Consider the following 15,460-nt stretch of genomic DNA (forward strand, 5'->3'; position numbering starts at 1 on the left):
TGAATCATTGCTGCACACTAATATGTCATCTACGTACTGAATTATTGCACTTTCAAGCTGTTTAAATCTATTAGTTTAAAATATTTGGCTGTAGGTGGAATATTGCATAATATTGTAGCTGAATTTGGAACTAGAGTAAACTCTGCTTCAACAATATTATTTAGAGGACAGGGATCCTGGATAAATCTCCACAACCCCCATCTTTATTTCTTCACTGGGTACACAGGCGACTTGCAGAGGGATTCTGATGGTTCTAATTTTGCCTGTGGTATCAAAGCGGAAATGGTTTTGAACGTTCTTTCATCCACTTCTCTGGATATTGGGTATTACTTTGCTTGTGGCAAGATGGCTCCTGGCTTGAGCTTCATTTTAACTGCTTCTGCTCAATTCAATAGACATACGTCATGAGGACTGCTGGTCCACAAAATGCTTGGCACCTTTTCTAAATCTTCCTGAAAATATGGTGGTTTCTTTCTGGTGGTTTAATGTTTACCAATGCCATTCTGTGTTGTATTTTTGTTTCTATTTTAATCCAGTGAGACTTATGAAAAATACTAATTCATCGACTGACTAATCATCCTTGAACAACTCTTCATCTGTCAATCTATATCCTTCACTGGGGGTTATTACTACTCTCCATCCTCTTTGCTCATCTGTCCCAAGGACAGCTACTCTTTCTTTTCTGACTACTACTGCTGCTTCTAACTCTATGGGAATCACCCATCCATCTTCACCATCCATAGGTATTTCTGGCCTAAGCAAGAATTAATCGGGTATTCTCAATAATTGACCTACTAGTCTAGGGAGCCAAGTTAACAAAACAGTTAGACTGTGCAAAAATACTTCTGGGTCCAAAGGAACCCCTTGTAATGTGTTGGCCTGCAAATGCAAATATAAACTCACATTCAGGAAATGTATTCCTGGCGTGGAACACACAATCCCTTTATAAGTAAAAGATATCGTCATGTTTAACTGTGTCATCAGATCACATCCTAATATGTTGACTGGTGCCTGTCTAGAGAACAACAGTGGCATAGACACATCATGTTCTTCTCCTGGAAATTGGCAACTCAAAAGTAAAAGGAACTAAACTTGTAGCCCCAGAGAATCCCTGCACATTCATGGCAATGCCAGACATTCAGTATTTTATCTCTTGAACACAGGAACAAGTCGCTCCAGGGAGTAAAAGAAACAAAAATGTCTTGCCTCCTATCGTTACCCTGATCCTTGCTTCCGCTTGAGGGTCTGGTGTCACTGGTAATACTGAACACATCAGGTCTCTCTGTGGGCTGCCCCATTGTGGTATAAATTCATCCCAGTACTTGTGAAAGGATTTCCTCCTACCACGGTCACACGCCCTTTGCTAGGTGTGTATGCTTGTGGAACTCTTGTATTCATATTCCATTGTGATGCCATCACTTGCTGGGTCTGTACTTGCTGTGTTTGTATAGGGTCTTGCTGTAGATGCTCTTGTGGCATTTGTACTTGTGCTGGACTTGCTGTGCCTGCTCTTTTTGTAGCGCACATGTCTGATTCGGCGTGTCATCTTGGGCATGATATTATACTGTGGAGAATAGCCTGTTAAAACCTCCTCCTCCTTCAGAGTTTTGAACTCTACCTTGTTCCCCTCTAGGTCCATTCCCGTTGCTTCGTTACCACACCTTTACCACTTGTCAATAACACTAAATATGTAGCCAAATTCGAGAAAATAAATCAGAGCTAACTTTGCTTCCTCTTGCTTTCTACTTTCAGCTTTCTTCTTATTTTTCTCTTGTGACAATCAACAATGATGTGCAATAGTCGACTGTATTTCTGGCCATGGCTTCGCTTGCATTCCTACCTGTTTCTTCATCTGCTGTTGCACTGGCTTTGGCAATCAGTGTCATAAAATATGATAAAATAATGATACCGTTTTATCCGAAGGTTCCTGCGCCTCGAGAATCCAATGTTCTTGAATCTCTTCATCCTCACCCATTTTTCCTTGTCATAATCGCACCCATGTTTTATGTGTCGGGGTACTGTACTGTAAGGGCTCCTCATATATCTGCTCTGCAATTATTAAATGTGTCGTGTTTTGTGCTGTTACACTCGCATACCATGCTCGTCTCCAAATGGCCTCTGCTGTCTCTCCTAGAAAAGGTGCTACCAGGCCTTTTATGTTGCCCACTGTTAATGTGATTTCCGCTGACATCCTTTCTAACTCATAGATACATTTTCCCGCAGCCGCAGTCAAACTTACATTTTAAATTGTCTTTATACATGTGTGGCCACGGTATACATTGTGGTCTTCCGCCTCCTTTCTCTAATAATGGGAATTGTGTAAACACAGGCCCATAATTATACCCACCAACATTTCTTGTTTTGCAGGTGGGGCTAGCTTCACCCATCTGTCTTCGTCCTGGCAGTGACCTTAATCTGCTTACATATGGCAGGGCTATATCCCCGCCACTGTGCAAGCGTGCTGGTGGTCGTTCAGGCTATGGTGTCGGTTCCAGTGTTTTCTCTTTAGGATCTTCTAAATCTTACCATGTTACCCCTTTTTCTATGCTTGGGTCTATCGAAAAACAATGCACACCCTCTCTTTGTGCCTTTTAATTTTCCTCCCCTTATTCATCTGACATCAATAAACCCCAGCTTGTATGGCTATCGTCCTTTCCTCGTCATTAAGATCTAACCCACTTATGGACCGTGCCCTATGCTAGTCTACCATTTGATCATCCAAGCCACTCCATGTTCCTTCTGGTAGAGATCTCTCAATGCTCCTGTTAGTTTTGTAACCCTCCTTGCCCCCTTTTTGCCTATATAAATCCCCAGCCCTCTTTACCGATACCTTGTGCTCATCAGCCCATGTCTGCATTCTTGGTATTCCCTGCAACTCCCCAGCGGGCTGTTGTGACCCTCTCTCTTCTTCCCATTGTTCTTGAGCTTCAATTGGCACCATACATCTATTAATAAGATAACCTGTTTTGTCATCTTTCCTTGCTCCTTCTCATTTCTTCTTCCCTTCTCATGTCCCTTTTCTCTACTTCCTCTCGCCTTCTTTGTGACCTACGTTCTTTCAATCTCTGGGATTCTATTTCTATTTTCTCTATTCTCTTTCTCCTCATACCTTCTTTGCTCTTCCTTTCATTACCTCTTTTTCCTTCTCCTCTTTATATGCCTTTTGTCTTGTTCCTTTTCTTTCTCTTGAACACCATTGAGGCCCTTTCCATCTTGCCCTCCCATCCACTTGTTTTGCACTAGTATCCCTTCCTAGGCTTTGTCCTTCCCTTCGTTTTGTCTTTTAGCTTCCACCTCTACTTCTATCGGTCTGTCTCTTTGTTCATCACACTCTTTATATTCATTGCGTGTTGACATATTTTTGCGTTCCTTAATCTTGCTTTCTTCTGTGTTGTCCTCGATAGTATAAGCGTGCGGGGGCGGGGGGGGGGGGCGCATGTGTTGGATTAACATACTCTGCTGCTGCTTTTATGTCTTTTCGAGGGTTAATTCCTTGTTTCTTAGTTTCTGTACTCTTGTTTTCAGAAGGAGGAAGAGGAGCTGAGTCCTCCCCTTTATTCTGATTTAGCATCCACTCCTTCTCGGGCGGTTCTTCTTTCTCACTCTGATAAATTTTCCATATCTCCAGAATGATTAACCTTTTCTGTAACTTCTTCCCTGTATATGCCGCGTGTAAGTATGTTGTAATACAGTTCTTGATAACGCACACTCTTGAGGCCAGGGCATGAACATTTTTTCATCAGCTGTGCCTTTTATCCGCCTCGACATGATGGTTCTTAATTTTAAGTGTGTCTTGGTAACATCTTGCACAAGTGTATGAAAGGTTTGTTCCCCATGATGACAAGTCAATTTCGACTGTCACTACTTACCAGGTTCTCTAACCAATTACAAAAATACAATACGATTTGGGCAAGCATCAATTGTCGCCCTTTACTAAAAAAGACCAATTCTTTGACCAATTTAAAAATCTCTACAATATCGTTCTCTTTATTCCTTCATTTTTAATTCTATCGATTATTTTATTTACTATTTTTTTCTCAACTTTCATCCTTGTCTGACGTCAATTGATTGATCTTAAAATGTAATAATCTGCTAATTTATTACTATCGTTTAATGTCTTTGTTTATACTAGGTGTGTACCGAACTTCGGCTTCAAGTCACTATTTGGCCGAACTTCGGCTGAAAAACAGCTATTCAGTTTTGGTAGAATAGTTTCTGCCATAGTGACTCGAAGCTGAAGTCCATTTTCTATGATTAGCTGTCTTCTCCCTGTTTGGGAGATGACAGTTAATTCAAAAAGTGTGGCAGTGTGTAGGCTTCAGAAGCCAAATAAGATGTTTGCTTTTGGATTCTTCAGCCTGACCACAAAGGAAGCAGCATCTGCATGTTGAAATAGGAAGCGAGGGAAGGGTAGAACTGTTCCCTTCTCTTACTTCCCATGCCAACAGACCAGAAAACACCAGCACCGCCAGAGAGTTCACTGCCCAGCTAAGTTCCCCCCCCCCCCCACCTTCCTTTAACACACACTGAGGCTGCTCGGGTGTCCTGCACCCCGTTGGCCTCACCGAAATGGGTAGCATTATTTGCGTCGGGCCACCGGTGCAAAGCCTGTGGCCCGACCTTCATTTTAGTATTCGGGGGCCACTCCACTCTTTGGGAGCGGCTCATGAGGCTGCCAGGTCACTTTGTCTCCCCCGGCGGCCTCGAAATTTGGAAAGTCTCCCCCAACCCCCCGACACACGGTGAGGTTGCTGGGATTTCCTGCACCCCTGCGGCCTCACCGAAATGGACAGCAATATTTGCACCGGCCACCGGTGCAAAGCTGGTGGTCCGACCTTCATTTTAGTATTAGGGGGCTGCTCCACTCTCTGGTTACGGCCCCCAGACTCACGAGGCCACCGGGGCACTTTGTCCCCAGGGCGGGCTGAGCCATAAACTTGTCTCTGGCACTAATGGAAAAGTGGCCCACAGTTGCAAATGGCTATTCATATTCATTCCTTTTCTGACACTGACTAGTACCCAAGCGGGTGTTTTTGGATAAAATGTGATGCAATTCAAATTGTGCATTTGAAAGAATATTTATTCGGCAACACTGGTCAAAAATGATTAGCCGCAAAGCGAAGCAACTCATAAAACTGGCTGACCACATTACCCCAAAAAGTGGGCAACTATGACCCCAGAAAACTGGTCCACGGTAGCTTTGTGTTTTTGGTTCAGGCATTTGCCATATTGCCCATTCCAACATTGGATCTGGGGCCACCAGCTTTGGGGCGTTAGGACTTTCATGCCAGAGAGGAGTGATTTGCAAGGTGGTGTGACAAGGGACAGCATTGACCTCTGGTCAGTGCTGGGGGCTTATGGTCTGGCATAGGAGTATAAGGGGGGGTGGGAGGGTGCTGCGGAACCCTGTGTTAAGTATTTGTAAGCATTGGTGTATTCTGCTCTCAGCTGCTCATACATAACTCAATCCTTTACTTTTAGTCATACAACTGCCCTGAAAAGACACAGCATCAACCAAAGAAGCTCATCTCCGAGACCGGCTTGCCATTCCACCTTGATGCAAATCACTGCGTAGTGCCTACAAATCTGGTGAGTACTATGGGTGTTCTACTATTCAGGGGAAGCTTGAGGTGGGAGGTCACCACCCGGTGCGTATGCCTGATAAATGAAAGATTGCTATATTATGCTTGCCGCCGCCAGTGGATGTAAGTAAATAGCTTCCTACTCCTGGCAATTTCAAACCCGGTTTTTGTCATTGAATGCTCATATTTCCTTTTTTACATTATGTTATATGCCTTTTTTAAAAGGTTTTTTTAAAACAGTTTTGAAGTAACCCCAAATAACGCTTCAGAGCCATCATCCGATACAGCCCTGGCAAAATGTACTCTTCCCCAGCATGGGGTCTGGCATGGATTCACATGCTCATGAATATTCCCCGTCGTCAGGCTGGGAATCCTCGGTAAAGAAAAAACCAGTATCAGTTTCGTTTCTGATCTGTCTTTCGTAGTAGTAACCAATCACTGGTCTCTGCGTCATACTGACCACAGCCAATGACTGCCCTCTACCTAAGCACCGCCTCTGCCAGCCATCTTCAGATTTTTACCGCACGTTCATGTGTTGGGATCCTCGTGCTATTGCTCTCGAGCGTTAGTGCTATTTTTTTCACGTTTTTTCTCAAAAACTTCGTTTTTTCGGTCAAAAGGAGCCTCAAGCTCCACCGACTCTCCATCCGATCAACGGGGACCCGTGTCGGATTCGTCTGCGCCCCTCAAGGGTGAAGATTTCGTCGAGCTACGCTTTTGGAGGACTCCAGAAGTTTCTCAGGCCCGGTCATGGCCCAGGAGAAGGGAAGCTCGACGCCCGGAAAGCTGTTCAGGGTCTGCCCTGGATGCCAGCTGCAGAACGTCTTCAAGGAGGACGAACACTCTTTTTGTCTTTACTGCCTACATGAGGACAAGACGCACGTGGAGAAGGACTGTGCGTTTTGCGGCAACATGTCGGAGCGGACCATGAAGGACCGCCATCAACGTCTCGCCAACTGGCTAGAAGGGAAGAGCCCGTCCGGCGAGAAGAAGAGGAAGAAATCCGAGCGGTCTTCTAAGAGCTTTGAGGACGCCCCGGCGACGGGGGTCCTACATAAGGCCAAGCACCGCGAGTCCGCTGGCACCGGGAGCGCCGAACGGTCGGGCTCTACGGGCGCCAGGCAGGGCGCACCCTCCCCGGCACCATCAACCACGAGCCAACGCTCTGGGTCGGGTAAGAGGAAGGCCGAGCACCCGGCGAAGCTCCTGGAGAGGCCCCGGTCGAGCTCGAAGGCGGAAGGGGAGCGAGGCAGTGTCCCCCCCCCCTCAAGGATAAGGTGGTGAGCGCACCTAAGGTGGTGAAGGCCTTAATCCATCCGGCCAAGCCCTCTATCGAAACTGTCGCGGCGGCCCTGGCTCAGCCTGTGGAGGCTACACCAGCGGTGGCGACCTCGGGGCTCAGAGTCTCCCTGCCACCTCGGAGGGAGTCCTCTTTTGTGCCCATCGATAGGACCCCCGTGAAATCCCCTGTGGGGAAGAAAAAGGGGGGGCAGGGCGTCGTCGTAGATTCTGCCTCTACCTCGGAGGAGGAGCTGGTCGAGGTCTTAAGCCACGGCCTCGGCGTGGAAGAAGACCGGCCCGTCGGGATGGATCCCGACGCAGGTGACGACGACATCGTCGAGGGTACCGACGGGGCCCCTGATCGCCCGTCGGATTCCAATCTGCCAGCGCCGCGAGACAACTCGGCGGCCATTTTGTTGGCTATACAGTCCTTATGCTCAGAGATGAGGACGAGACTACCGTTGCCGACGGAAACTCTCCCGTCGGGGGACCCAGAACCGGGACCTTCTGGTGTTCCCCCTACCAAGAAAAGAAGGATCCACCCTCCATCTCCTTTTCAGCCGTCGCGCCCCTTCCAGCCCTCCTCCCCGTCCACCCGAGGGGATGATACGGGGACTGACACGGCAGCGACGGGTACGGACGACGAGGATGTACCGTCGTCGCCTCCCACCAGGGCTTCTCCGCCCGACGAGATTGGATCGTTCCACTCCATGATCACCAGGGCATCCGAGCTTTTCCAACTCTGCCCTGAGGAGAAGAAGAAGGAAGGTTTCCTTTATCAGCGGCGCGAGGCCAAGAGGAAGACGGTCCTCGCAGTGCCTCTATTGGACGACATTTGGGATGAGGGCCTCACCCTCCTCAAGAACCCTTCCACGACGCCAGCTAGAAGAGACCGGTACGAGAAGAAGTACGGGTCCCGGACACGGCCCCCCTGTGCCTCCGGGCGCAGCCTACCCCGGACTCCGTCGTCTCAGCGGTGGCCAGGAAGAAAGCGGGGGGGGTGCGGCCTCCGCATCGACTTCCCCACCGGACGGCGAGGGAAAGAAATTGGACGCTATGGGACGCAGAGTCATCTCGTCTGCAGCGACGACGATTAAAGCGGCCAACGCCTTGGCTATCGTGGCCCGCTACGACAGGGAGCTCTGGTACAAACTGGCTCCCCTGCTGGACTTCTTGCCGGACGACAAGAGGGCAGAGGCCCTCGAGATCATGCAGGAAGGTGAGGTGGCTTCGGACCACGCCATTACCGTTGCGACGGACATCGCCGACACTGGGTTCCGCCAGTTGGGCAACGGCGTTTGCCTTAGGCGGCGTGGATGGCTCAAGGCTACGGACTTCCGTCAAGACGTTCAGACCAGAGTCCTGGACATGCCCTTCGATGGGAACAACCTGTTTGGGAAAACAGTGGACGATTCCCTTCAGGCCATTAAAGCGGACACCGAGACGGCCCGGGCCCTTGGAGTTCTGCAACAACGACGGACGCCCTTTCGGAGCAGCGGAGGCAAGGGCGCCTCCAAAGGTTCCGGCGGCGGTTTCTCCACCTACCGTCAAGCGGCCCGCTCATCGTCTCAGGAGGCCTACAGAGGACGAGGCATGTCTGGCGGACCCCGCCGTCGTCGCCAAGGAGGTCAAGGTGGCAAAGCCTCGTCGAAGCAGGATTGAACCGGCCGTGGGGTCGGGCCCCCACCGAAGCACCCCGGTGGGAGGCCGGCTGGCGAGCTTCGTCAGCGTGTGGGAGTCCATCTCCACCGACCGTTGGGTGCTGGACGCCTTGGCCCGGGGCCACGCGCTCGAGTTTCAAAGAAGGTGTCCGCGCGTCCCCCCCGTGGCCAGGAAAGAACTTCACGTCCCTCAACTTCTCCTGGAGGTAAAGGCGATGCTCAGGAAGGGCGCCATCGAACTCGTCCCAAAGAGGCTTCGGGGCTCCGGAGTTTACTCGAGATACTTCCTCGTGAAGAAGAAGACGGGGGGATGGCGCCCCATCCTGGACCTGCGACGTATGAACAAGTTCATCAAGGCGCAAAAGTTCTGGATGGTCACCCTCCAGCACGTCCTGGGTCAGCTGGAGGAAGGAGACTTCCTGTCGTCGTTGGATTTGGAGGATGCCTACTTCCATATTCCCAACCTGGACGACTGGCTCATCCGAGCCAAGACGAGGGAGCTCGCCGTGGTTCACACGGCAAGGACCGTCCAACTTCTCACGGACTTGGGATTCTCCGTGAACTATGCCAAATCCCACCTGGTACCCGCGCAAGACGCTCTGTTTCTGGGAGCGAGGCTCAACACAGTGTCCCTTCTGGCCTCCCCGTCGGAGGAGAGGACCAGGACCATCCTGGGCAAGGTGCAGCGGATGTTGGTGGCCGACGCGGCCAAGGTGAGGTCCATCAAGTCCCTCCTCGGAATGATGTCTTCCTGCATCTACCTCATTCCCATGTGCAGGCTCCGGATGCGCCCGTTGCAGGAGTTCCTGGACGCGCGCTGGATCCAAACGACGGGCAGATTCGAGGAAAGGATCACACTCGACAAGAGTTTCCGACGAGCGATCCGGTGGTGGGGCACCTGCGCGCATCTGACGGCGGGCATGGACTTCCAGACCCCAGCCCACCAGGAGACAGTGACCACGGATGCCTCCCTGGAAGGGTGGGGAGCGCACACCGAAAATCTGCACGCAAGAGGCCTTTGGCTCCCGACGGAGAAATCCCTACATATCAACGTCCTGGAGCTCCGTGCAGTTTTTTGGGCCCTCAGGTCCTTCCTTCCGTCCCTCAAGGGCAAGGTGGTGTGGATCTTCACCGACAACACCACCACCATGTTTTACATCAGGAAACAGGGCGGAACCAGGTCCCCAGCACTGTCCAGGGAGGCGCAGGACCTGTGGCATTGGGCAGTCACCCAAGGGATGTTTCTGGTGCTGTTTCATCTGGCAGGGATAAAAAAACACCATCGCCGACTGACTCAGCAGGGAGCTGCGCTCGTGCCACGAGTGGGAACTACGGCAGGATCTAGTGGATCGCCTCTTCCGACGGTGGGGCACACCCCAGATCGACCTGTTCGCGACGGCGACGAACTCCAAGTGCCGGAGGTTCGCCAGCAGGTTTCCCCAGGCGAGGAGCATGGGCGATGCTTTCTCGTTCCCCTGGGAGGGCCTGGTCCTCTACACGTTCCCTCCTTTGCCACTGCTAATCCGGCTCGTCAACCAGCTCAAGAGGTCACGGTGCAGGATGATCCTCGTCGCACCTGCGTGGCCGAGGCAGATATGGTTCCCGGACCTTCTGGACTTGTCAGCGTCCCCGCCAATGAAGCTGCCGGTGGACGCGGATCTGCTCTCCAGGGAAGGAGGCGCCATCCTCCACCACGACCCGAAATCGCTGAACTTGCAGGCCTGGCTCCTGCAGCGCTAGAGTTTGGAGGATACGACGTACCGGCCGACTGCAGAGAGGTTCTTGCAAAGGCCAGGGCGTCCTCGACTCTTAAATGCTACGGACACAAATGGAAGAGGTTTTCTATCTGGTGCCACGCACAGAAGATTAACCCTCTACGGATTACGGCTCCCCGGGTACTGCCGTTCCTGCTGACGCTGGCCAAAGCTGGACTGGCACACGCATCCATCAAGATTCATCTTGCTGCGATCTCCCGATACACCAGAACCACGGGCCGGTCGTCCCTGTGGTCTCATCGTCTGGTGAAAGAGTTCATGAAGGGACTGTTCAGATCGTTCCCGCCGGTGAAGGCGCCGGCCCCGGCGTGGGAGCTCAACGTGGTGCTGACCAAGCTCATGGGACCTCCGTTCGAGTCTCTGCACTCGGCCCCGTTGAAGTTTCTGTCGTGGAAAACAGCGTTTCTTGTGGCCATCACCTCCGCACGACGGGTGGGAGAGATCCAGGCCCTTTCCTGCAAGGCCCCGTACTTGACTTTTCACGACACGAGGGTAGTGCTCAGGACGCACCCCTCCTTCATGCCCAAAGGTACCGTCGGACTTCCATCTCAACGAACCCTTGGTGTTGCCTGTGTTCTTCCCGTCGCCTTCGTCGCCGGCTGAGAGGACTTTGCACTCGCTGGATGTGGCTAGAGCACTGAAGTTCTACGTGGACCGCACGAAGTGTTTTCGGAAGACGTCACAACTCTTTGTGAACTTTGGACCTGTCAATCAGGGGAAGGCTCTCTCGAAGGCTTCCATTTCCAGATGGCTCTCCGGCTGTATCATGTACTGTCATCGGTTGGCAAACCGACCGCTGCCTGGCCGTCCGAGAGCCCATTCCACCAGAGCGATCGCAGCTACCACGGCGTTCCTTTCTGGTGTTCCCCTGCTGGACATATGCAGGGCTGCTACGTGGAGGTCGACGCACACCTTCACTAAATTCTACTGCGTCGATCGGGATTCCAGGGAGGAGTCCAGGGTCGGCCAAGCAGTGCTGCGCAACCTGTTCGCCTGAGGTGAGCCTGGTGAGGAGGTAAGATGCTTAATGTTGAGTTTGATGTAATGCTTAATGTTGAGCCTTTGCCACCTCCCGTGGTTGTGCATGTGTGTACTGCTATGTATTTTTTATTCATGAGCATGTGAATCCATGCCAGACCCCATGCTGGAGAAGGAACAAGTTACTTACCTGTAACTGTTGTTCTCCAGCATGGGTCTGGCATGGATTCACATGCGAACCCTCCCGCCTACCCCTCTGCGGCTCTTCACTTGGTCATACTGCCACTTAACGTGCTTCCAAATCTGAAGATGGCTGCCAGAGGCGGTGCTTAGGTAGAGGGCAGTCATTGGCTGTGGTCAGTATGACGCAGAGACCAGTGATTGGTTACTACTACGAAAGACAGATCAGAAACGAAACTGATACTGGTTTTTTCTTTACCGAGGATTCCCAGCCTGACGACGGGGAATATTCATGAGCATGTGAATCCATGCCAGACCCATGCTGGAGAACAACAGTTACAGGTAAGTAACTTGTTCCTTATGTTTGACTTTTTCATTAAAATGAAATGTCACCAGTACGAGATTCTGATTTACGTAAAGGCCCTCAAGCAACAGCTAGGCGACTTGCCCAGCAGAAACCCTATCTCTGGGCCAAAGCAGCAGAGCATCCTCATTGTCAGCATGAGTAGCACCAAGAAGAAAATCAGCCCTGTGTGAGATAACTTTACCATTAAAATGGATAACTCCAAGGCGGTGCGGTGTGTTCTGTGTGTCTTGTGGTTTTGTCTCGTGGTTCTGCAAACTCGGCACTTCAGCACTAACCAATCATCTGTGGTTCAAGCATCACAATGACTATGTCCAATATGAAAGGAAAAAAGAGGCTGTTGTAGGAAGAATCAACAGCAAAGTGACTCCCGCAAAGTGCAAGAGGGCATGGTCACAGCTGTCCAGTCAAGATTCTCTGGACAGCCTTTCCGCACATGCTGTACATCGCAGTACCAGTGAAATGATAGCATTATACTTGCAACCATTTCCTGTTGTTGAGGATGTAGGCTTTGTGTGTGTACTTCAGAAGTTGGAGCCTAGGTACAAAATACCATCACGTAAATATTTTTCGACTCTCATCATCCCCGACCTGTATGAAAAAGTGAGTCGGTGTATTGCTTCAGAGCGCTGAGAAACTAGCGTTTACTGTAGACTGTTGGACTTCTGATAAGGCCATAAATGATTTCACAGTATTAACAGGACATTGGCTAGCCAGCAACATGAAAAAGGCATGGAGTTTTGTTGAAGTGGGAGGGTTTTGGCGGAAGCCATACTGGTGCCAAAATAGTCTTGGCATTCCAGGAAATGCTTGAAAGGTGGCAAATCAGCCATTCCAAAGTGCACGTGATTCTTCGCGATAATGCACCTAACGTGTGCAAGGCCTTCATAGATGCAGATTTTGTTGGTGTGGGGTGTTTTGCACATACCCTACAGCTTTGCATCCATGATGTCCTTTTTGTGAAAAGATCTGTGTCGGACATGATGTTGCATGCAAGAAAACTTGTTGGGCACTTCAAACATTCCAGTTCCACCATGTCCCGCTTGCACGCACTGCAAAAAGATCTTGGGTTTTCTGAATTGCAGTTAACCCCTTAAGTGCCAAGGACGGGTATGCTCGTCCTTTTTGCATACACCTCCATAATAGCCTGGCACTTAAGGGTACACAATATGTCAACACAGTGGAACCCCTCCTTTTTATGCTGTGGCGACTGGTAGGGCAGAGGTGGCCAGTAAGTTTAGACACTTTATCGTCCTCCGCACAGTACAATCTTTCTGCCTGTCAGGGGCATTTGTCAGAAAATGTTTTCTTTGTTGGCACCCTTTGCAGAGCTCACAAAGGAGATTTGCTCCCATGCATCAAGCATCTTCTTGGTCTTGGTGGTTCCTGCTGTGAAAGCTTTATGGTCCTACCTGGGCTCTGGTAAGGTTAGGGACACTGGCGTGAAGCTTGTTAAAACAGAGTTATTGAAGGCTGTAGAGGCAAGGTTTAAAGACATTGAGGCCATATCCATCCACTGTGTGGCGACAGGTATCGGTCCTCGGTTGAAATGAAACATTTTCAGTAATGATGATGTGGCCAACAATGTCAAATGTGCAATCCCCTCTACTCCCTGAACAGACCTCCCATCCTCCTGTGGGGCAACCCGCAGACCCTGACCTGCAAGAGGACGAGCCACCACCCAAGATGAGTGTTCCACCATGTGGGACAGTGTTGTTCAGCAGTCCACGGCTGGTGTGAGTTAATCAAATAGTTCCATGGACACTGAGCTCACTTTCGTTTTGAGTGAGCTGCTGCTCCCTAAAACAGAAGACCTGCTGGAGTGGTGGCAAATAAACAGTGTTCGATTTCCAGGGTTGGCAAAAGTTGCTTGTGTATACTTGGCACCTCCTCCTACCAGTGTGGACAGCGAGAGAGGGTTCAGTAAAGCTAGAGATATTTATTCTAATCACAGAAGTAGCCTCTTAGCAGAAAATGTTGAAAGCCTTGTTTTTCTGTAATATAACCTTACCCTTGCAGGTTATTCGTATTAGTGACCAGAGTAAAGTAGATCTGTTTTGTATTTATTTTTGTCTTTTTAATAAGCGTACAGAGACATATCCAATTAATAACCATGAATACCCATGCAATAGAATGCCTCCTTAGTTTATTCATTGAAATGTTGTTTATTATGGCCTAGAACATGTTTACCCAAAAGAAAAATGACTTGGCTACAGCCAAATAGCTGGACCAACTATTCAGTATTCCGCTGAATAGTAAATTAACTATCCGGTACACCTAGTTTATACACAATGAAAGTTTTACATCGATGTATTTATAACTCCAAGTAAATTGCACTTTTTCTTTTCCTGTGATCACCTTCCTTTACTTTCTACTCAGTAAATGTATCTCCTCTCAATATCAACCCTATTTTGGAGTGACGCACACACTCTTCATATTGGCACTTGCCTCAGGAATCCCTAACATATACTCTACTTGGAGTTCAATGCGTGTCCTTCTGCCCCCATGGAATTGAGGTATCTCTTTTTCTCTTGAAGCGCAAATCATGTTACTATATATATTTCCACTTATACTATAACCTTTCCCCTTTATTTGCCACCTTCAATGCTCTACTTATATCCGTTGCTCAGCTGGAGTCCCTCGGCATCGACTCAGTTCGCATTCAGTTCAGGAATTTCGTTGAAGGGGCACCTGCCAGCTGTCTTTTTCCACATATGTGTATTGTTCTCCAATGTAAACTTTGCTATCTTCTGGCGAAAGATAGCAATCGTCCGAGAGTCTAGATCTGGGCCTAGGTGACTCATCCTCTGCTACCAAAATGGGCAGTAGCATCTGGAGCATTCCAAGTGCCAGAAGGAATTACGTATAAATAATCTCAGACCCAAATAACTAGACAGACTCCACAAATATGGCAAAGTACTACTTTGTCAGTTCAAATAAAGTAGGGAAATCTGTTGACATACAAGGCGTTATGCTTCGATGTACGTCAGCTACAATATCCTACGTTGCAAACAGTAAAACCTATAGAGGGGGAGGGATTGGTTAGGGCAACATATATACATATAGTGTGCGTAAGTGTTAATAACATCATTGGCTGTCCATTATCTAGTAGGCACGCCTCAAACTACCTCTAAATACGTATAATACAGATTATAGTAGAATAACAACAGCAGATTGGCTTCTGCAACATTGTATAGTACATAGCCTCTTATGATTGGTTGGTATACATTCCCAACCTTAGACATTCAGCGTGTTATCAGCATAAAAACAAAACCCAGGTGCGGGGAACAACATCAGATCACTGACCAATACTACCAATTAGGCTACCATCTCTCATCAGACAGGCCCCAAGCCAAGGCTTCTTCTTTGTAGTTGTCCTTGCTGTCTATTTTCTTCTCAGAAAATTTAAGGGAGTATGGGTACACAGCTATCTTTGCCTGGAACGCTCATAAATAGACCTTGTCTTCTGGTTTTGCACTACATTAGTTAAGAGACCACAAATGTGTCAATTTTGTCCTTTTATTTAATGCTATTTAGTTAAATTACACTGGGTTCTACTACTCCTCCTGGCCTCTGGAGACTTGGTTGCTCCGTCTTACATGTGCTTTCTGCATCATTGATTGTTCAATACTTGGCATT

General features: G+C 49.3%; 1 protein-coding gene across 1 annotated transcript in view; it reads left to right on the forward strand.

Moving 5' to 3' along the window:
• WNT5B (Wnt family member 5B) overlaps positions 1–15,460 on the forward strand; it is a 515,195-nt gene that overhangs the window by 243,206 nt on the left and 256,529 nt on the right. Inside the window, exon 2 of the mRNA XM_069628623.1 lies at positions 5,482–5,589. Coding sequence (XP_069484724.1) covers positions 5,482–5,589 — 108 coding nt within the window. The remainder of the gene's footprint in view (positions 1–5,481; positions 5,590–15,460) is intronic.

The sequence above is a fragment of the Ambystoma mexicanum genome, chromosome 12, assembly GCF_040938575.1.
Source record: "Ambystoma mexicanum isolate Mex_15411 chromosome 12, UKY_AmexF1_1, whole genome shotgun sequence".
In the NCBI taxonomy this organism is placed as follows: domain Eukaryota; kingdom Metazoa; phylum Chordata; class Amphibia; order Caudata; family Ambystomatidae; genus Ambystoma; species Ambystoma mexicanum.